The sequence below is a fragment of the Neocloeon triangulifer genome, unplaced genomic scaffold (assembly GCF_031216515.1).
Source record: "Neocloeon triangulifer isolate White Clay Creek 2 clone unplaced genomic scaffold, ASM3121651v1 ptg000022l, whole genome shotgun sequence".
NCBI classification, from domain to species: Eukaryota; Metazoa; Arthropoda; class Insecta; order Ephemeroptera; family Baetidae; genus Neocloeon; species Neocloeon triangulifer.
The window spans coordinates 784,087-797,229 of record NW_026775562.1 but is presented as its reverse complement, the minus strand read 5'-3'; the positions used below and the strand labels follow the sequence as shown (position 1 = coordinate 797,229).

General features: G+C 40.0%; 3 protein-coding genes across 4 annotated transcripts; all 3 read right to left on the bottom strand.

The window, feature by feature from the left end:
• Positions 1–161: 161 nt before the first annotated feature.
• Positions 162–2,499, bottom strand: LOC132204757 (tumor protein D52). 2 transcript variants are annotated; one of them, XM_059633498.1, is made up of 4 exons: positions 2,341–2,499; positions 1,457–1,724; positions 1,173–1,350; positions 162–752 (listed from the first exon to the last, which is right to left on the bottom strand). In XM_059633498.1, exons 1-4 carry the CDS (start codon positions 2,357–2,359, stop codon positions 630–632), a joined length of 588 nt encoding a protein of 195 aa, XP_059489481.1. In that variant the 5' UTR covers positions 2,360–2,499; the 3' UTR covers positions 162–629. The 2 variants fall into 2 exon arrangements, with proteins under 2 accessions (XP_059489481.1, XP_059489482.1); XM_059633499.1 differs by having other exon boundaries at positions 1,173–1,335.
• Positions 2,500–2,775: 276 nt separating this feature from the next.
• On the bottom strand, positions 2,776–8,848 carry LOC132204446 (long-chain-fatty-acid--CoA ligase 4). Its single transcript, XM_059632949.1, has 8 exons — positions 8,687–8,848; positions 7,212–7,394; positions 6,565–6,780; positions 5,482–5,659; positions 4,937–5,268; positions 3,942–4,782; positions 3,562–3,837; positions 2,776–3,472 (listed from the first exon to the last, which is right to left on the bottom strand). Exons 2-8 carry the CDS (start codon positions 7,344–7,346, stop codon positions 3,318–3,320), a joined length of 2,133 nt encoding a protein of 710 aa, XP_059488932.1. The 5' UTR covers positions 7,347–7,394; positions 8,687–8,848; the 3' UTR covers positions 2,776–3,317.
• Positions 8,849–9,393: 545 nt separating this feature from the next.
• LOC132204755 (histone deacetylase complex subunit SAP130) lies at positions 9,394–12,439 on the bottom strand. Its single transcript, XM_059633493.1, has 13 exons — positions 12,212–12,439; positions 12,073–12,154; positions 11,877–12,008; positions 11,720–11,825; positions 11,274–11,610; positions 10,986–11,190; positions 10,768–10,933; positions 10,565–10,714; positions 10,382–10,512; positions 10,206–10,326; positions 9,882–10,152; positions 9,721–9,828; positions 9,394–9,615 (listed from the first exon to the last, which is right to left on the bottom strand). Exons 1-13 carry the CDS (start codon positions 12,314–12,316, stop codon positions 9,469–9,471), a joined length of 2,061 nt encoding a protein of 686 aa, XP_059489476.1. The 5' UTR covers positions 12,317–12,439; the 3' UTR covers positions 9,394–9,468.
• Positions 12,440–13,143: the final 704 nt, after the last annotated feature.

Sequence of the window (13,143 nt, the reverse complement as noted above, 5' to 3'; positions counted from 1 at the left end):
TCCACAGCAATCAACACGCATCACAGCAAAACAAAAATAGACTCTTTCATTCTTCTACATAACCTAAAATGTGGACTATCACATTACATTTCTCAATGAATTGTTGAATTATTCATAAACTGCAGATGAATGGAATACGATCATTCAATGAATAATGCATCTTCTATGTGAGATTAACTTTATTAAACCATTACAATTTAATTAAAGCACGCGCAGTACACATCAATTGCAAGAGATAAATATTCTTTATAATATTATTATCAATCGGTTTCCCAGGTGAGATTTGAATAATCAAGTCAACATTTGATGGGATACATTTATTTTATCCCTATCTTCCGAGTTTAGCCCTCCCGTACGCGAACTTATTTGTTGGTAAACAATTACAATAAATCAACTAATGAGAAGAGCTCTACTATGATGGTTGAGTAAAAATACTTCCAATGGGTGGTTTATATTTTTTCTCGATAGACACCCCAGACTTGCTCCCCTCGTTCATCATAGTGAGACAAAAATAGCACTTAGGAAAAAAGGGTTGCTATTTTCAGCAAGAATTTAATTGATTGGACGTGATTTTTGCACTTGATTGAGAAGAATTGTCAAGTTTAGGCGAGCAGAAGTTGAAGCGAAATTCATGGGAGTGGGCGATCTTCAGGGATGGTCGGCGAGGCAAGAGGAGTTGGTCTGTGGCCGTCAGCCTCGCGAAGGGCGTCGTCAAAGCTAGTCACAGAGTTTGACCTCGAGGAGACGCGAGTCTGCACAAATATAAGAAGAATTTATAATTATAAAAAAATTAAATTAGATTTTTATAGTATTTTCCGTCAAAAATTTATTTGTAAGATTATCTCTGGTTTGTGGTAAAATTAGGGCAACACATATTTCCTTATCAGTTAAAAATCTTAAATTTGAATAGTTATAACAATATAAAATATGGTTGAAGTTATTTCAGATCGTCTATTTTAAATAATTTTTATTAGACAGCGAAATAGTTTTTTTTTGCTGTATTCATGATATGACTGTATCGAGTGGAGAATAAATAAATAAATTAAGTATGGAATGTATGGAATTTTTTTGATTAAACCTCTAAAAATTACGGAAAATTGCTTAAAATGCTTACCTGTAATTAGAACTTTGTATATGTATTTATTTAATAAAAATTATCAAAGAAGACAAACCTTGACGTTCTCATAGGCAGATCCAACTTTCTCTTCGAACGAGCGAAACGATTCTGAATTTTTCAGTTGCCCGATCTTGCTTGAGAAGCCGACGCCAAAGCCACCCAAAATCGAAGTCGTCTTTTCAGCTGCAGTCTTTACCACTGATTCGGTTTTCTGGAAACTGGAACCAAAACCACTAAACGTGAATTAAAATTTAAAAGTATCTCTCTTCTTCAAAAATCAATCAAAACTAAAACCATGATTATTTTTATAATATATTTAAATAAATTCGCAACACTTACACGGCAGTTTCTTTGACATTCTTCAGTCCTTGGGACATGTCATCCTGCAGCTCCTTCCATACTGAAATGCCCAGTTTCCGCTTGAGGTCGTTGGCCTGCTTGACCTTCGAGGCCAGGACATGTCTGAAGGTAGCGATCTCGTCCTCGACTTTGGCCAACTCGGCCTGCCACTGACGCCTCTGCTCCTCCTGTTCTTCAGGGCTCAGGGCGTGGAACTCTGCTGAGACGCCGGAGTCGGGAGTGAGGTCCTCACCTCCTGCGACCTCACCTGAAATATAAATTATTATAATCTCAAAATAAAAACTGTAATTTTTTTAATGCGTTTATATGAATTTAAAAAAAAAAAAAATTATTTTCCCAATTTTTTTTCAATTTAAATTTTTTTAGTTTTTTTTCACTGCAATTTCAGATTAGAATTTATCTTCAAATTTTTATAAGAGTGGAACAATTCGATTGTCTTTGCCTTCCTTTTCCAGCAAAATTGCTGGAAATTTGGAACCGTGCAAAATTAGCGGAAACTAATCGCACTGTACATGAGTCAGTGGTCGAGGAAGGCGGGGCTTCTCGCGAATTCCATTATGTGAATGTCCCTGTGGGTTGTCACGAGATGGTTTCGCAAAATATTAAAAGGAGCCACAATAAGGAAACAACTCATAACTCATTAATTATTCTAAAATGATAAATCATTGAAAAAAGGATTTCATAAAAATGTGAGCAAAAATTTGTCTCAAAAAACCATTAAATCGTCAAATTAAGAGCAAAACAGTGAAGAGAATAATTTTCACACGGCATATGATTTTCGTGACGTTGACGTGTGTATTGATTCAAATATTTCGTCCTTGGCGTGGAATTTGAAAGGACGGATAGGTGTCGGTCCTTTTTACCTTGGGACACGACGCTCATGTCTGCTCTTGGCGTTCAAAATTCCGACCGGACCCTCTCTCGTCGAGTGTGCAGGACACGAACGCACCTCTGCTGCTTATTTCCTCTTCTCTGCCGACGGGCCGCAGCGGACAACAATCTGATGGTCACGTGACCGGGCACACCTCCCTGCGGTTCTAACTACGACGTCGACGGCGGTAAAGTTTGGATAAAGGAACAAAGTATAGGCAACCCGCTGCACACTGCAGTGATTGATTTTTTTGTAATATTTCATAGATTGCACTAATTTTTATACAAATGGAGTGTGTTTAAGATCGTTGACAGAATCCACAGGGGCGTTGTGAGCCTTTTATATTTTCGCATTTCAATAAAATTAAAGAACATTTCACAGGTTCATATTATGGAGAAAATTGATTGTTTTAAATAAAAATCAAGACTTTCATTCAAATTGCCAGCATTTTTATTTTTAATCAATTTTATTAATCCTGGAACTTCGTTTCGAATGATGATGATTCGTTGATTCGACGAATCGCAGATCGCAGTATACAGATCATATTATTTTTTCTTCACATTAATTGAGACTTCTTTTTGAGAAAAATTCAACACATTATTATGCGATGATATACAAGATTCAACAAAAAATAACAACACATTTGCCCAAATGCAATCCCACTAGCTTCCCTGCACATGCATGGACAACACACCCACCCACCCAGAGATATTAAAATGAAGATTTGTGATAAAAAAAAATTATCTACGTCTATTTACAACATAAATAATCATTCTAATATCAGGCTATTGCAACAAAGAGAATTGTGATTGATATTTACAATAGAATTCACCTCGCCGGGAGGTGCCAAAATTAAACTAATATCGTAAATAATATATAATTACACAATAATAAACAATAGCAGTCCTCTTAAGAAAAAATAAGTTACTAAGGCGTACGAAAGAGTATTCTTTGCTCTCATTATTTCAGTCACGAGGCGTACATTCGGTTGATCTCATGTTGGTAGCGTTCTTGGATGTCCTTGCGTTTGAGCTTGAAGGCGGCCGTTACAAGACCCATGTCTGGTGACCAGACTTCGGTGCACAACTTGACAGCAGCTGGGATTTCGAATCGAGCCAATTTACCTGGAACAAGAAATTGCAAAAATTGGTTATTTTAAAATTTGAAATAATTATAGTAAAATAACAAAAGATAAATGAAAAGTAAAGCTCACTTTTCTTTCCGTGTTCCTCAAGTTCCTTGAGAACAGCCTGTTCGACCTGAGGATCCTGGCAAAGCTGCTCAAAGTCGAGTCCACTCTTGCCGAAACGGCCCGCCAAAGCTGCCAGATGACCTGGGTTGGGCACCACAAGTGCCACTGTGAAGTGTTTGCTGGGGTCGCCGTACACACAGACGTTTTCGACCAAGGGACACGTTTTCAGCTCAGCCTCAACCTTGCCCAGGGAAACATACTCGCCAGCTTGAAGTTTGACCAGATCCTTCTTACGATCTAAAAATAGATATAGCAAAATATTAATTTTGATGATAAAGTGAGAATTGAATTGAATTAGCTAAAATAATCTGGCAAAATCATTTTAGTTTGAATTGACTTACCTATGATTTTGATGGAGCCATCGGGATGAATTTCTCCAATGTCTCCGGTTTTGAACCAGCGGCGTCCAGCTTCATCGAAGAAGTCCTCCTTGGTCTTGTCAGGGTTCTTGTAATAACCAGGTGACACATTGGTGCCACCGACGCAGATTTCTCCACGAGGATGAGGCCGGTCTGTGACGCGGTAATTTCCTTCTTCCCAGTTGATCAACCTGATGTCAACGTAAGTGGCTGGAGCGCCTACCCTGCCGAGGGCAGAGTCATTCATGTCCATCACGGTAGCTGCAGAGCACGTTTCGGTGAGACCGTAACCTTGGATGACCTGGACACAGAGGCAGGTCTTGATGAGTTCGTGGGTGTCCGGTGACAAGGGCGCTCCGCCAGACATGATCATCCTGACGCGGCCGCCCATCAGCTGCCTGGCAGCGCCAAAGACGATTTTGTTCAGCAATGGTGTCTCAAAACCGCGCTTGCACCACTTCAACTTGTACTGGTAGGCAAATTCAAAGAGCGCCCTCTTCAGCCACGAGCCCTTCGAAACCTTTTCGTTGATGCCTTTGTAGATTCGGTCCAGGATCAGAGGGACGGCAGTCAGGCAGGTCGGGTGCAGCACTGAGACGTCGCCTTTAGTGCCCTTCTTGATTTTGCTTGAAGAGTCAACCATGGTCAGGGGTGTGCTGTAGCCGATTGGAACGCCCATCAGCAAACAAACGGATTCGGCCAGGAGCTCAAAAACATGAGCCAGAGGAAGATATCCCATAAAAACGTCATCGTGGTAGATGCAGATGGCGTCCGAAAAGGCCTTCACAGTCGTCAACATGTTTCTGTGCGTCAATAAGACACCCTAAAACAAAACAAAAAAGAATCATTATTTAAAATTTATTAGTGTAAAAAATAAAATTTTTGAGATTCTAAACAATTATAAGTAAAACAATACAAATTTTCAATAATGAAACATTTTTTTTAAAGAATATTTGAAATTTATATTTAGTATTTACCTTTGGTACGCCCGTGGAGCCAGAGGTATACATAATGATGGCAATGTCCTCTGGGCTTGGCGGGCAGGACGGACCGTTGGCGCCCAAATCCTCTCCGAACTGAATAACCTTGTTGAAGGGAAGCACCTCAACTTGCGAAGAGGGAGAAGTGGCAGGCGTTTTCACGCCCAACTGATCCTGGATGTAGATGATGCGTTTGATGCGTGGGCATGATCGGATGATGCTTGCAAACTTGGGCAGCAGATCCTGCGTTGTGACAACAAGGGACGCCTCTGTTTCGTTGATTCCGTGTGCTATGGCGTCGTCTCCAAGGGTGGCATAAAGGGTCACCACTAAACAATTTATTCATTCATTTATCCTCCATTCATGGTATATATTACATCGCAAAAAGTGCTTTGTACAAAAAATATGTTAAAATAAAAACTTTATTGAATTAATTTTCAATCATTCTGAAAAAATTCATGCTTCAGTTTTTTTAGGTTAAAAATTCATATGAAAATATACAAATGAATTGATTATTTATATTAATATAAATTTAATTTTACCTGGAATATTTTGTTTGAAGCAGCCGTGGGCGGCGATCATCCACTCGGCGCGCGTCTCGGCAAAAATAACAATGTTCTGCTTGGGTTCGTGTCCAAGGGCGCGGAGACCTCGGCCGAAATTGGCCGCCTCCTGCTCCACCTGTGTCGCCGTTCGCCATCTGTACTCGCCAAGAATGTACTGGAAACAGATCAATACTACAATTAACCAAATTGCACTCTCAACTGATTCATCTATGACGGTGACGTAGGGAATGTTTTTCCAATTAAGTCGGGACAATGAATTTCCCCTCGGGCCAACCTTACCCAACACAAACTAGTTGACGGACGATTCTACGACGTTACGCATTCAAATTCCAGAATGGTATAAACGTGTTGACGCCAGTGGACATGATAATATTATGCGATATGTCCCGGGGTTAAGAGACAAAGAGGATGTTGAAGTGGTTTGATTAATTGAGCCAATGGAAGGAAAAGAATATGAAAAATAATTTCGGGACTTTCCAAAAGCTTCATTTTCGCAACCAAAATTCCAAAGAGAGATATAAAAGAAACTGGGAAATTGATCAGCGACCTAACTTTTCAAGGCTATGCCCAAAAATTGACGATAATTTGAATTTTATGACCGATATTCCCATCCCAAGCGATAATAAATTATGGGCTTTTCTAGACAGCATCTGATTATATATGTTTAAGCATCTGTCATGAAAATTTTAAATAATTCATATCGTTAAAATATCTTACAATATATTTTCTTTCAAATTTAATATAATAAAAACAAGATTTAGCTTTTGCCTCTTGTATAAAAATCCACGTGAGCGACGAAGGCCACTTTAATTAGACAAAAATTGCTAATTAAATTTGTCTGTCTGCAAATGGAAAATTTCAAAAATTTTCGGCTCCGCGCTAATGAACTCTCTTAATTAAAACAGCAAATGGTTGCTTTGGGCGTCAAGTGGCGGCAGCACGATGCGAATTATTACAGACTGGCGTCGAGGAGAAATTAACACACCGGTCATGTCGAAACCGGCTTTCAAATCGCGCGTAATTGCATTCTAAAAACAAGTATATTATACAGGGGCATACCTTTTTGAAAAGCCTGCCGTTGGCCTGGAGCTCGTCCTCTTCAGCGAGAATGTCTCGCGTGCCGAGGCATTTCTTGTGCGTGTATCGCTGCGCCGTGTAGCTGAGAAGTTTCTCCATCGTGTCCACGTTGTTGCGAACCAATTCAACGTGCAACTCTTTCGGCTCTGACACCGACCTGTACGTCAAGCTGTCATCGCTTTTCTGCACCGGCTTTGCCTGAAACCAAATAAAAATTCAAGATTTAATAAAAAGTGAAATTTATTTTCAAATGTTGTAGCTTTACTTTAAAACTCAAATTATTCTCTTAGGGTTGCAAATATGCACAAATATGTAAATTAATTGTAAAGAAAAATTATAAAAGGGTTTTTTTTTTGCAAGAAAAATTTAAAACGCATTTAATTCATTAAAAAACTTCTGTAAAAAGCTTATAAATTGTTGAAACAATCTTCTGTCTACATTATCACTAAAAAAAGGAGTCATTCAACAAGAATTTTCAAGGTTAATATTTTCTCACAAATTATATTTCCACACAAAAAGCAACCGAATGGCCAATTTGAGTGTAATTTGGCGCGGCTTGTATCAAACAACTTTAACCACACAAAAAAGTCTCCTTTTTTAGTAATTTGAAGACCGTCCTCGATTCTCACCTTGATGCGGTTGGACAGCTGCTTTTGGCGCCACGGTTGCTGCAGGACGAGGTACAGCGGGTAGGTAAGGATGTCGCACACCAGCGAGAGGCACTTGAAGGTTACAACGGCTCCGCACAGGAATACGCCCTCCATCCTCCTGACGGAGTTGAGGAAACGCTTTCCGGCACTCGGGAAAAGTATCTGCAAAATATATGATATGGAAATTTAGCAATTTAATTTTAAACATATTCAGAAAAATTTAATTCAATAGCAAATTCAATTTTCACAATAACTAAAATAAATTATTATTTCCTTATAATAATTAATTATAGTTTTAATAACAAATCTCTCATCAATCTTTTTTTCCAAATAAATATAATATATAACCATCAACCTGTACTACTTTAAATAATTTTTCATTGCACTCGGTCATATTTTTGAGCAATTGAAATCAGCTTTCTAAATTTTGGCTCCGAGACATTTTCGTGGCAATTACCCAACGAGATTTAGCACGACCGTAAGATTCTAAATTGGACCGGCAGTGAAGCTGGCCAGCAGCAACTTTCGCTGATTGTGAGACTCACACAATTCAAAGGTTGGATGTACACAAAGGTTCTTGTTGTGCAACAGCAAAAAAAAAAAATATACCATTTTTTTCCGCGCCGATAATGTTGAATAAGTCATTATTATTTTTGTAATTACGTAAGCAAAGATCAAAATGGACTAAAAAAAGGCATAAGTTTTTATTCCTATTCCGAGTGACACCAAATTAGAATGCTAGCTGTGACGTCGACGCGGCAAATAAAAACTTTTGCGTAAATCCACTTGGCGTGATTCTCGACTTTAATCATCATAATCGAAGAATGCATGTGACGCGAGCTATCCGAAGAAGCTCCTTCTCGTTATATTTTCAGCCCGCGCGTTTGTGGGTCAGCCACAGATAGGCTCGTTCTTTCGATCGGTCGAAACTCTTCGTGTTTGACGGGACCACGAGCACCGAAATCTAACTGTCGCGGGTTCTGCGGGCGGCATGCCAAAAATTCCAAGGACACGCCCCGTTTGGTCACGAGGCCCTCTCCGGCCCCCGGAACGCGTTGTGGCGGCCCTTCGCTTGAAATTAAATTAAGTGACTTCAATGTAAAGGTTATCAACGAGACCCCTGCCTCCAAGGTTGAAAAAGTGATCCGATAACGCAGAGAAATAATTAAAACAGTTCAATGTACACTTTAACTTTTATACTTTTAAGTTGGGAACCAAAACAGAATATTATTTTATAATGCAACAAAAGTATTTATTGACCTTATCAAAATTTAGCCTTAATAACAGTGGAATGACCGGAAATAGCGAATTAGGGTTTTAATGCTTGGCCTAATCTAAATAATCGGATACCCCATGCCGACTTGCTTTTGCTGACGAGACCTTGGAAAATCTTGGAACTCATATAAAAATACATAACCTAGAAAGAAGTTACTTGAACTTGATTAGGGTCTCACCTAGTACTCGGATTCGGCTGGTGTCGCTGTGTCGAAGAATTCGGCGCTGACACTGGCGAAAAAGGTCAAATGTACACGCCGACTGCCGACACTAAAACATTCGCAAGAACAGAGACTGTCCTAGTAGGTCTGCTGCTGTCGAGGCTCTCGTCCGAGTCAGACCCAATAGGCGCGGAGGGGCTCGGCCAATCAGAGCCCATCGCTCGGTGGCGTGATCAAGGAATGACGTCAGACGGACAGGTGGAGGGGGAGGGAAAACGCCTCTCATTTGCCCACATCAATCGCACCACGAAACGGTCTTTCCCTCGATCGATCGTGCGCCGGTTTCTCCCGAGTTGATACCAGAATGGAAATACCAAAAGTTTGGCGGGTTATTTGAATATTCGGACGTCATTGGCCCAGAGGATGTTGTTGCTGGGAAACGAGGATTGTTTTGCGGTCAACTTCGCAATAAATTAGATGGCGCTAAATTCAAACCGCATTCGCGATTTTGAGCCTCACGTCACGTCGCTCTTCTGCTGACGTCGATAGTTCCTAAAATACGCCCAAAAATGCGATGTTGCCCTCCTCCATTGACTGTTCAACCTTATTTTGCACTAGGTTTGGCCCCCCCCCACCAACATTATTATTGCGCACCAACAAAACTCACTCTTATGCATTGGCCAGTCCCAGATAAATTATGATGACATAATGAATTCCCAACAATTTCCTCGGACTGAATTGTTTTTAATAAAAAAATGTTATACAGGAAATTCTCGAAAAAGAAAGTAGTTTTGATGCTGTCAGTATTTTGGTTTCTTTGCTTGGCGTCGATTTGCGTTTCGTTTGATGATATCCAGCACAGGTGCACCATGCTCGAGCAGCTTGAGCAATTGGTTGCGGCAATCATCCAGCTGGTCACGCACAACCTTACTGCGCTGCATGTTTGTCTGCAAATTATTATTATTACAGTTAATCAAGGAATGTCATTTAAAACATAATTTAGAAAATGTGAATTGAAAAAAAAAATATTAAATAGTTATTTTGCAAATTACCCTTATTAATTCTGATGTTCGTCCAGTGTCCACGGCCGTGGTAGAGCAGTCATCAACTGCATCAAGCATGTTGCCAAGACGGTCCAGAATTTCAGATTCTCTTTCACTCTAAGAAAAAAAACGTTATGATCATTCCTATAATCATTTTATGTTTTACTAACCATAACTTCCATCTGTGTACTGAGATGATAAAGTTTCCATCCCCGTGCCTTTTGAGACACTCCACGCTGGCTCGAGAGTTCAGCTACTGTTGGTCGACGTTCCTCTCTCACTCGAACATCAGTTGGGCGTCGAAAGTGATTGTGGCAGAGTTTGGCGTTGGTGCGGTAGTTTGGCAGTAAAATGGCACTGCGACGTCGCACCCCAACAGCTTTGGCCCTTTTTTCTTCTGGTTCTTCAGGAGAAACAACCTCTTGCAGTTCATTTCCAGTCCTTAAGAAAAATAAGAATTAATAATTTTTAAATTTATTCACAGCAAGAATTACAATTGTTGTTTTCTGGGCTTCTTTCTTGGAGAGACAGGTTCAGGAGCGTCGGTTACGTCAGCAGGCTCTGATTTGATGGCAGCCATATTTTCAATATCTAGCAAACCAGGACTGGAAGTTGCTACAGAAAGGGAATTAAAACTTCAAACTCACAATATAAATTTTTTGCAATAAACCAGATATTGTGGACGAGCCACCTGAAGAATTGTCTTTCCCATCGTCTGAATCTGGCTTGCTGGAATGAGGAGGAGATGCAGGAGGCGAGCTTAGAGCCTGGAGTGCTCCCTTTAAATTTTTCACTGGAGATCTGAAAATAAATTTGTGTTATTTAAAATAATAGATATCATAGGAATACTGACCCTTCGTGGTCTCTCTTCCTTAATATGCTTGGTCGAGGGGAGGCGCAGAGCTTGGTTGGTGAACCCAAAGGAGTTGTAACTCCACTCTCGTCAGTGCGATCCTCGTGCTCAGATTTGACAACAGAAGACAAATCTGCGCTCGTAAAAATCCTGAAAACAAATTTGGAAATGAAATTTCTAGACATAGAATTAAAATTACTGACGTGTCTAATTTTTTCTCTTCGATTTTGATTGGCACAGCAGTAGCTGCTGTAGTCACAGGCGTCATAACTATTCTACTTCCTGGGCCTGCGTTGACCAATTGCTGGCCAGGTTCGTAAAAGTAGCTTGCTGGAAGAGTGTAGTTTGGTCCACCGGCCGTTCTTTCCCCTGTTGACAAAATTTAGACACTTTCAGTGACAAAATTATTCTTTTTAAGTACCTGTCAGGGTGTTGTGGATGAGAAGGCTTCCGGACGAGATTACTGTTGCTGGAGCTGTGCTCGGAAGGGAGGTTTCTGCAGATCCCAAGACCTTCACTTGGGTAGGCCCCGAGCTGAACGTTCCAATGGATGTTCTTGTTGAACCTGGGGCACCTTTGATGTTGGTAAGGTGAGCTATCTGAATAGCAGGGCCAGGCTGGGGGATCTAGTTAATAAAACACTTTATTAAAAAAATCCTCAATATTTTTTATTGCACTATTTTGTGTAAATAAAAAAAATGATTCTCACCTTAGATATGGCAGTAGCAACAACTGTCTTAGCAGACGTAACCACCACGGGCGCCAAATGAGCAACTTCTGTAGGTTTGACCAATGGTAAAGGCGTTCCAGCTGGAACCCCGGGACGAGCCTTCGACTTGTCCACTTGAGTCAGAGTTCGAATTGTGGGCAAATCTTGCTTTGAGAGGGTGGCCAAAAGGGGTCTTGCCGTTGGTCTGATGGCTGCTTGGCCTAAAGGGTAAGTAGTAATGCGAGCTTGCTGCGTAACAGGTGATCCTGAGGGTGCTTTGCTTAGCCAATTAGCACCAGCTGTTAGTTGAGTAGCCGCGGGAGTTCGAACCCTAGCCCTAAAAAGGATGGTGGTTATTTCCAAATAAGGGAGAAAAATTTATAAAAATATTAAATGCTTCACAGAAATATTTTCTGAAAGTACATCGAATTGAAAAAATTTCTTACTGTTGAGTAGGTAGAGCTGTAGCTGTAATTATAGGTCCAGGTGAGAAGCCAGTGACGAGGGGCGCAGTGACGACGTTCCGAGTAGACGGTGCCACAGTTACTGCAGCTAAAAGTTTAAATTTGAAACATGAAAAAGGCTTCATTATCAAAAACAAACCTTTTGAAATATGGAAACTCGTAACTGACGCTGTAGCTACAGGTCTGATTAATCCAGCAGCAGTCCCAGACCCAATCAGGGTCAGAGTTGTGGCCGCAGGGTGAGGATGAGTCACAATTCTTGCTGTTGATACTGAAAAGGAAAATACATAATAAATTTCTTTCGGACCTAATTAAAAAAAGCGTTGAAATGTTACTGGTTTTTGCTGTGGATACCGCAGTCGATGCGGTAATTGGGGCCCCGACGACCAATTTGGCAGGGGCAGTGGCCCGGACGCCCTGCGAGTAATATTTGAAAATTAGGGTCAAAGAAAGGCGAATTTTTTATTTTCTTACAGCAGGCATTGTTGAGGATTCGGCGGAGGTCTTCGGAGCCACTTTGAGATCTTCAGCCCGAGGAGGCACCCCGGCAGGCACAGTCGGCCTCACTGGGCTCGCCATTGCAAAATTTCTCCTGACAAATTTGCAAAAACGTTGGACAAACGCTTGTCCACGAAGTCACAACAGGCAAGCCAGTGGTAAGGGCCAGGCGTCTCAATTTCACAAACAACTGATCGTCGATCGGCTGGTGACTGCAGCGGTAAACTTGTTCAGTGGCGTCATCAACGGAAATAAAAGTAAACGGCTTGGAATTTGTACAAATTTGGCGCTAAAGACACGCTCCCTAATAATATTCAATATAATAATGATATTATACAAATTATGGGTACACAGTACAAAAGTTGTACAGTGCATCCTGGGAACTCTTCTATATTATAGCCTCATTAGTTTAAAAAAATCTTTTAAAATGAAAAAGGATAACAATATTATTTTTTTTTGACATTGAAATAATAAGGTTGTGTTTTTCTTTTTATTCCTAACATTTTTATAAATAAATTATATTAAATTTCACTTAAAAAAATTCAAATTTTATTAAGCCAATAATAATCAATAAGTCAATGCAAATTTTCATCAGTCTCACTGGCCATTGGAAGTTTTAATTTAAGATATTTTATTTCATTCTTACTGAAATCAATAACAACAATATATGGATATTTCCAATTTAGAAATTAAAAATCAGATTCTTATAATACGAAATAAAAAATTAAATTCGCCATCACTTATTAATTATCAATTTCTTTATTATTATTATTAAAAAGCGAAAAAAATTATTTTGTTTTTATAAAAAAAGTAGCAATTTCATTTGCCAGGGGAAGGGGAGTTGGGCTGCACTTGCATTGCTTGAAAAGTCACCAGCCGCCTATTATTGATTTTATCAAGTTTTTTGG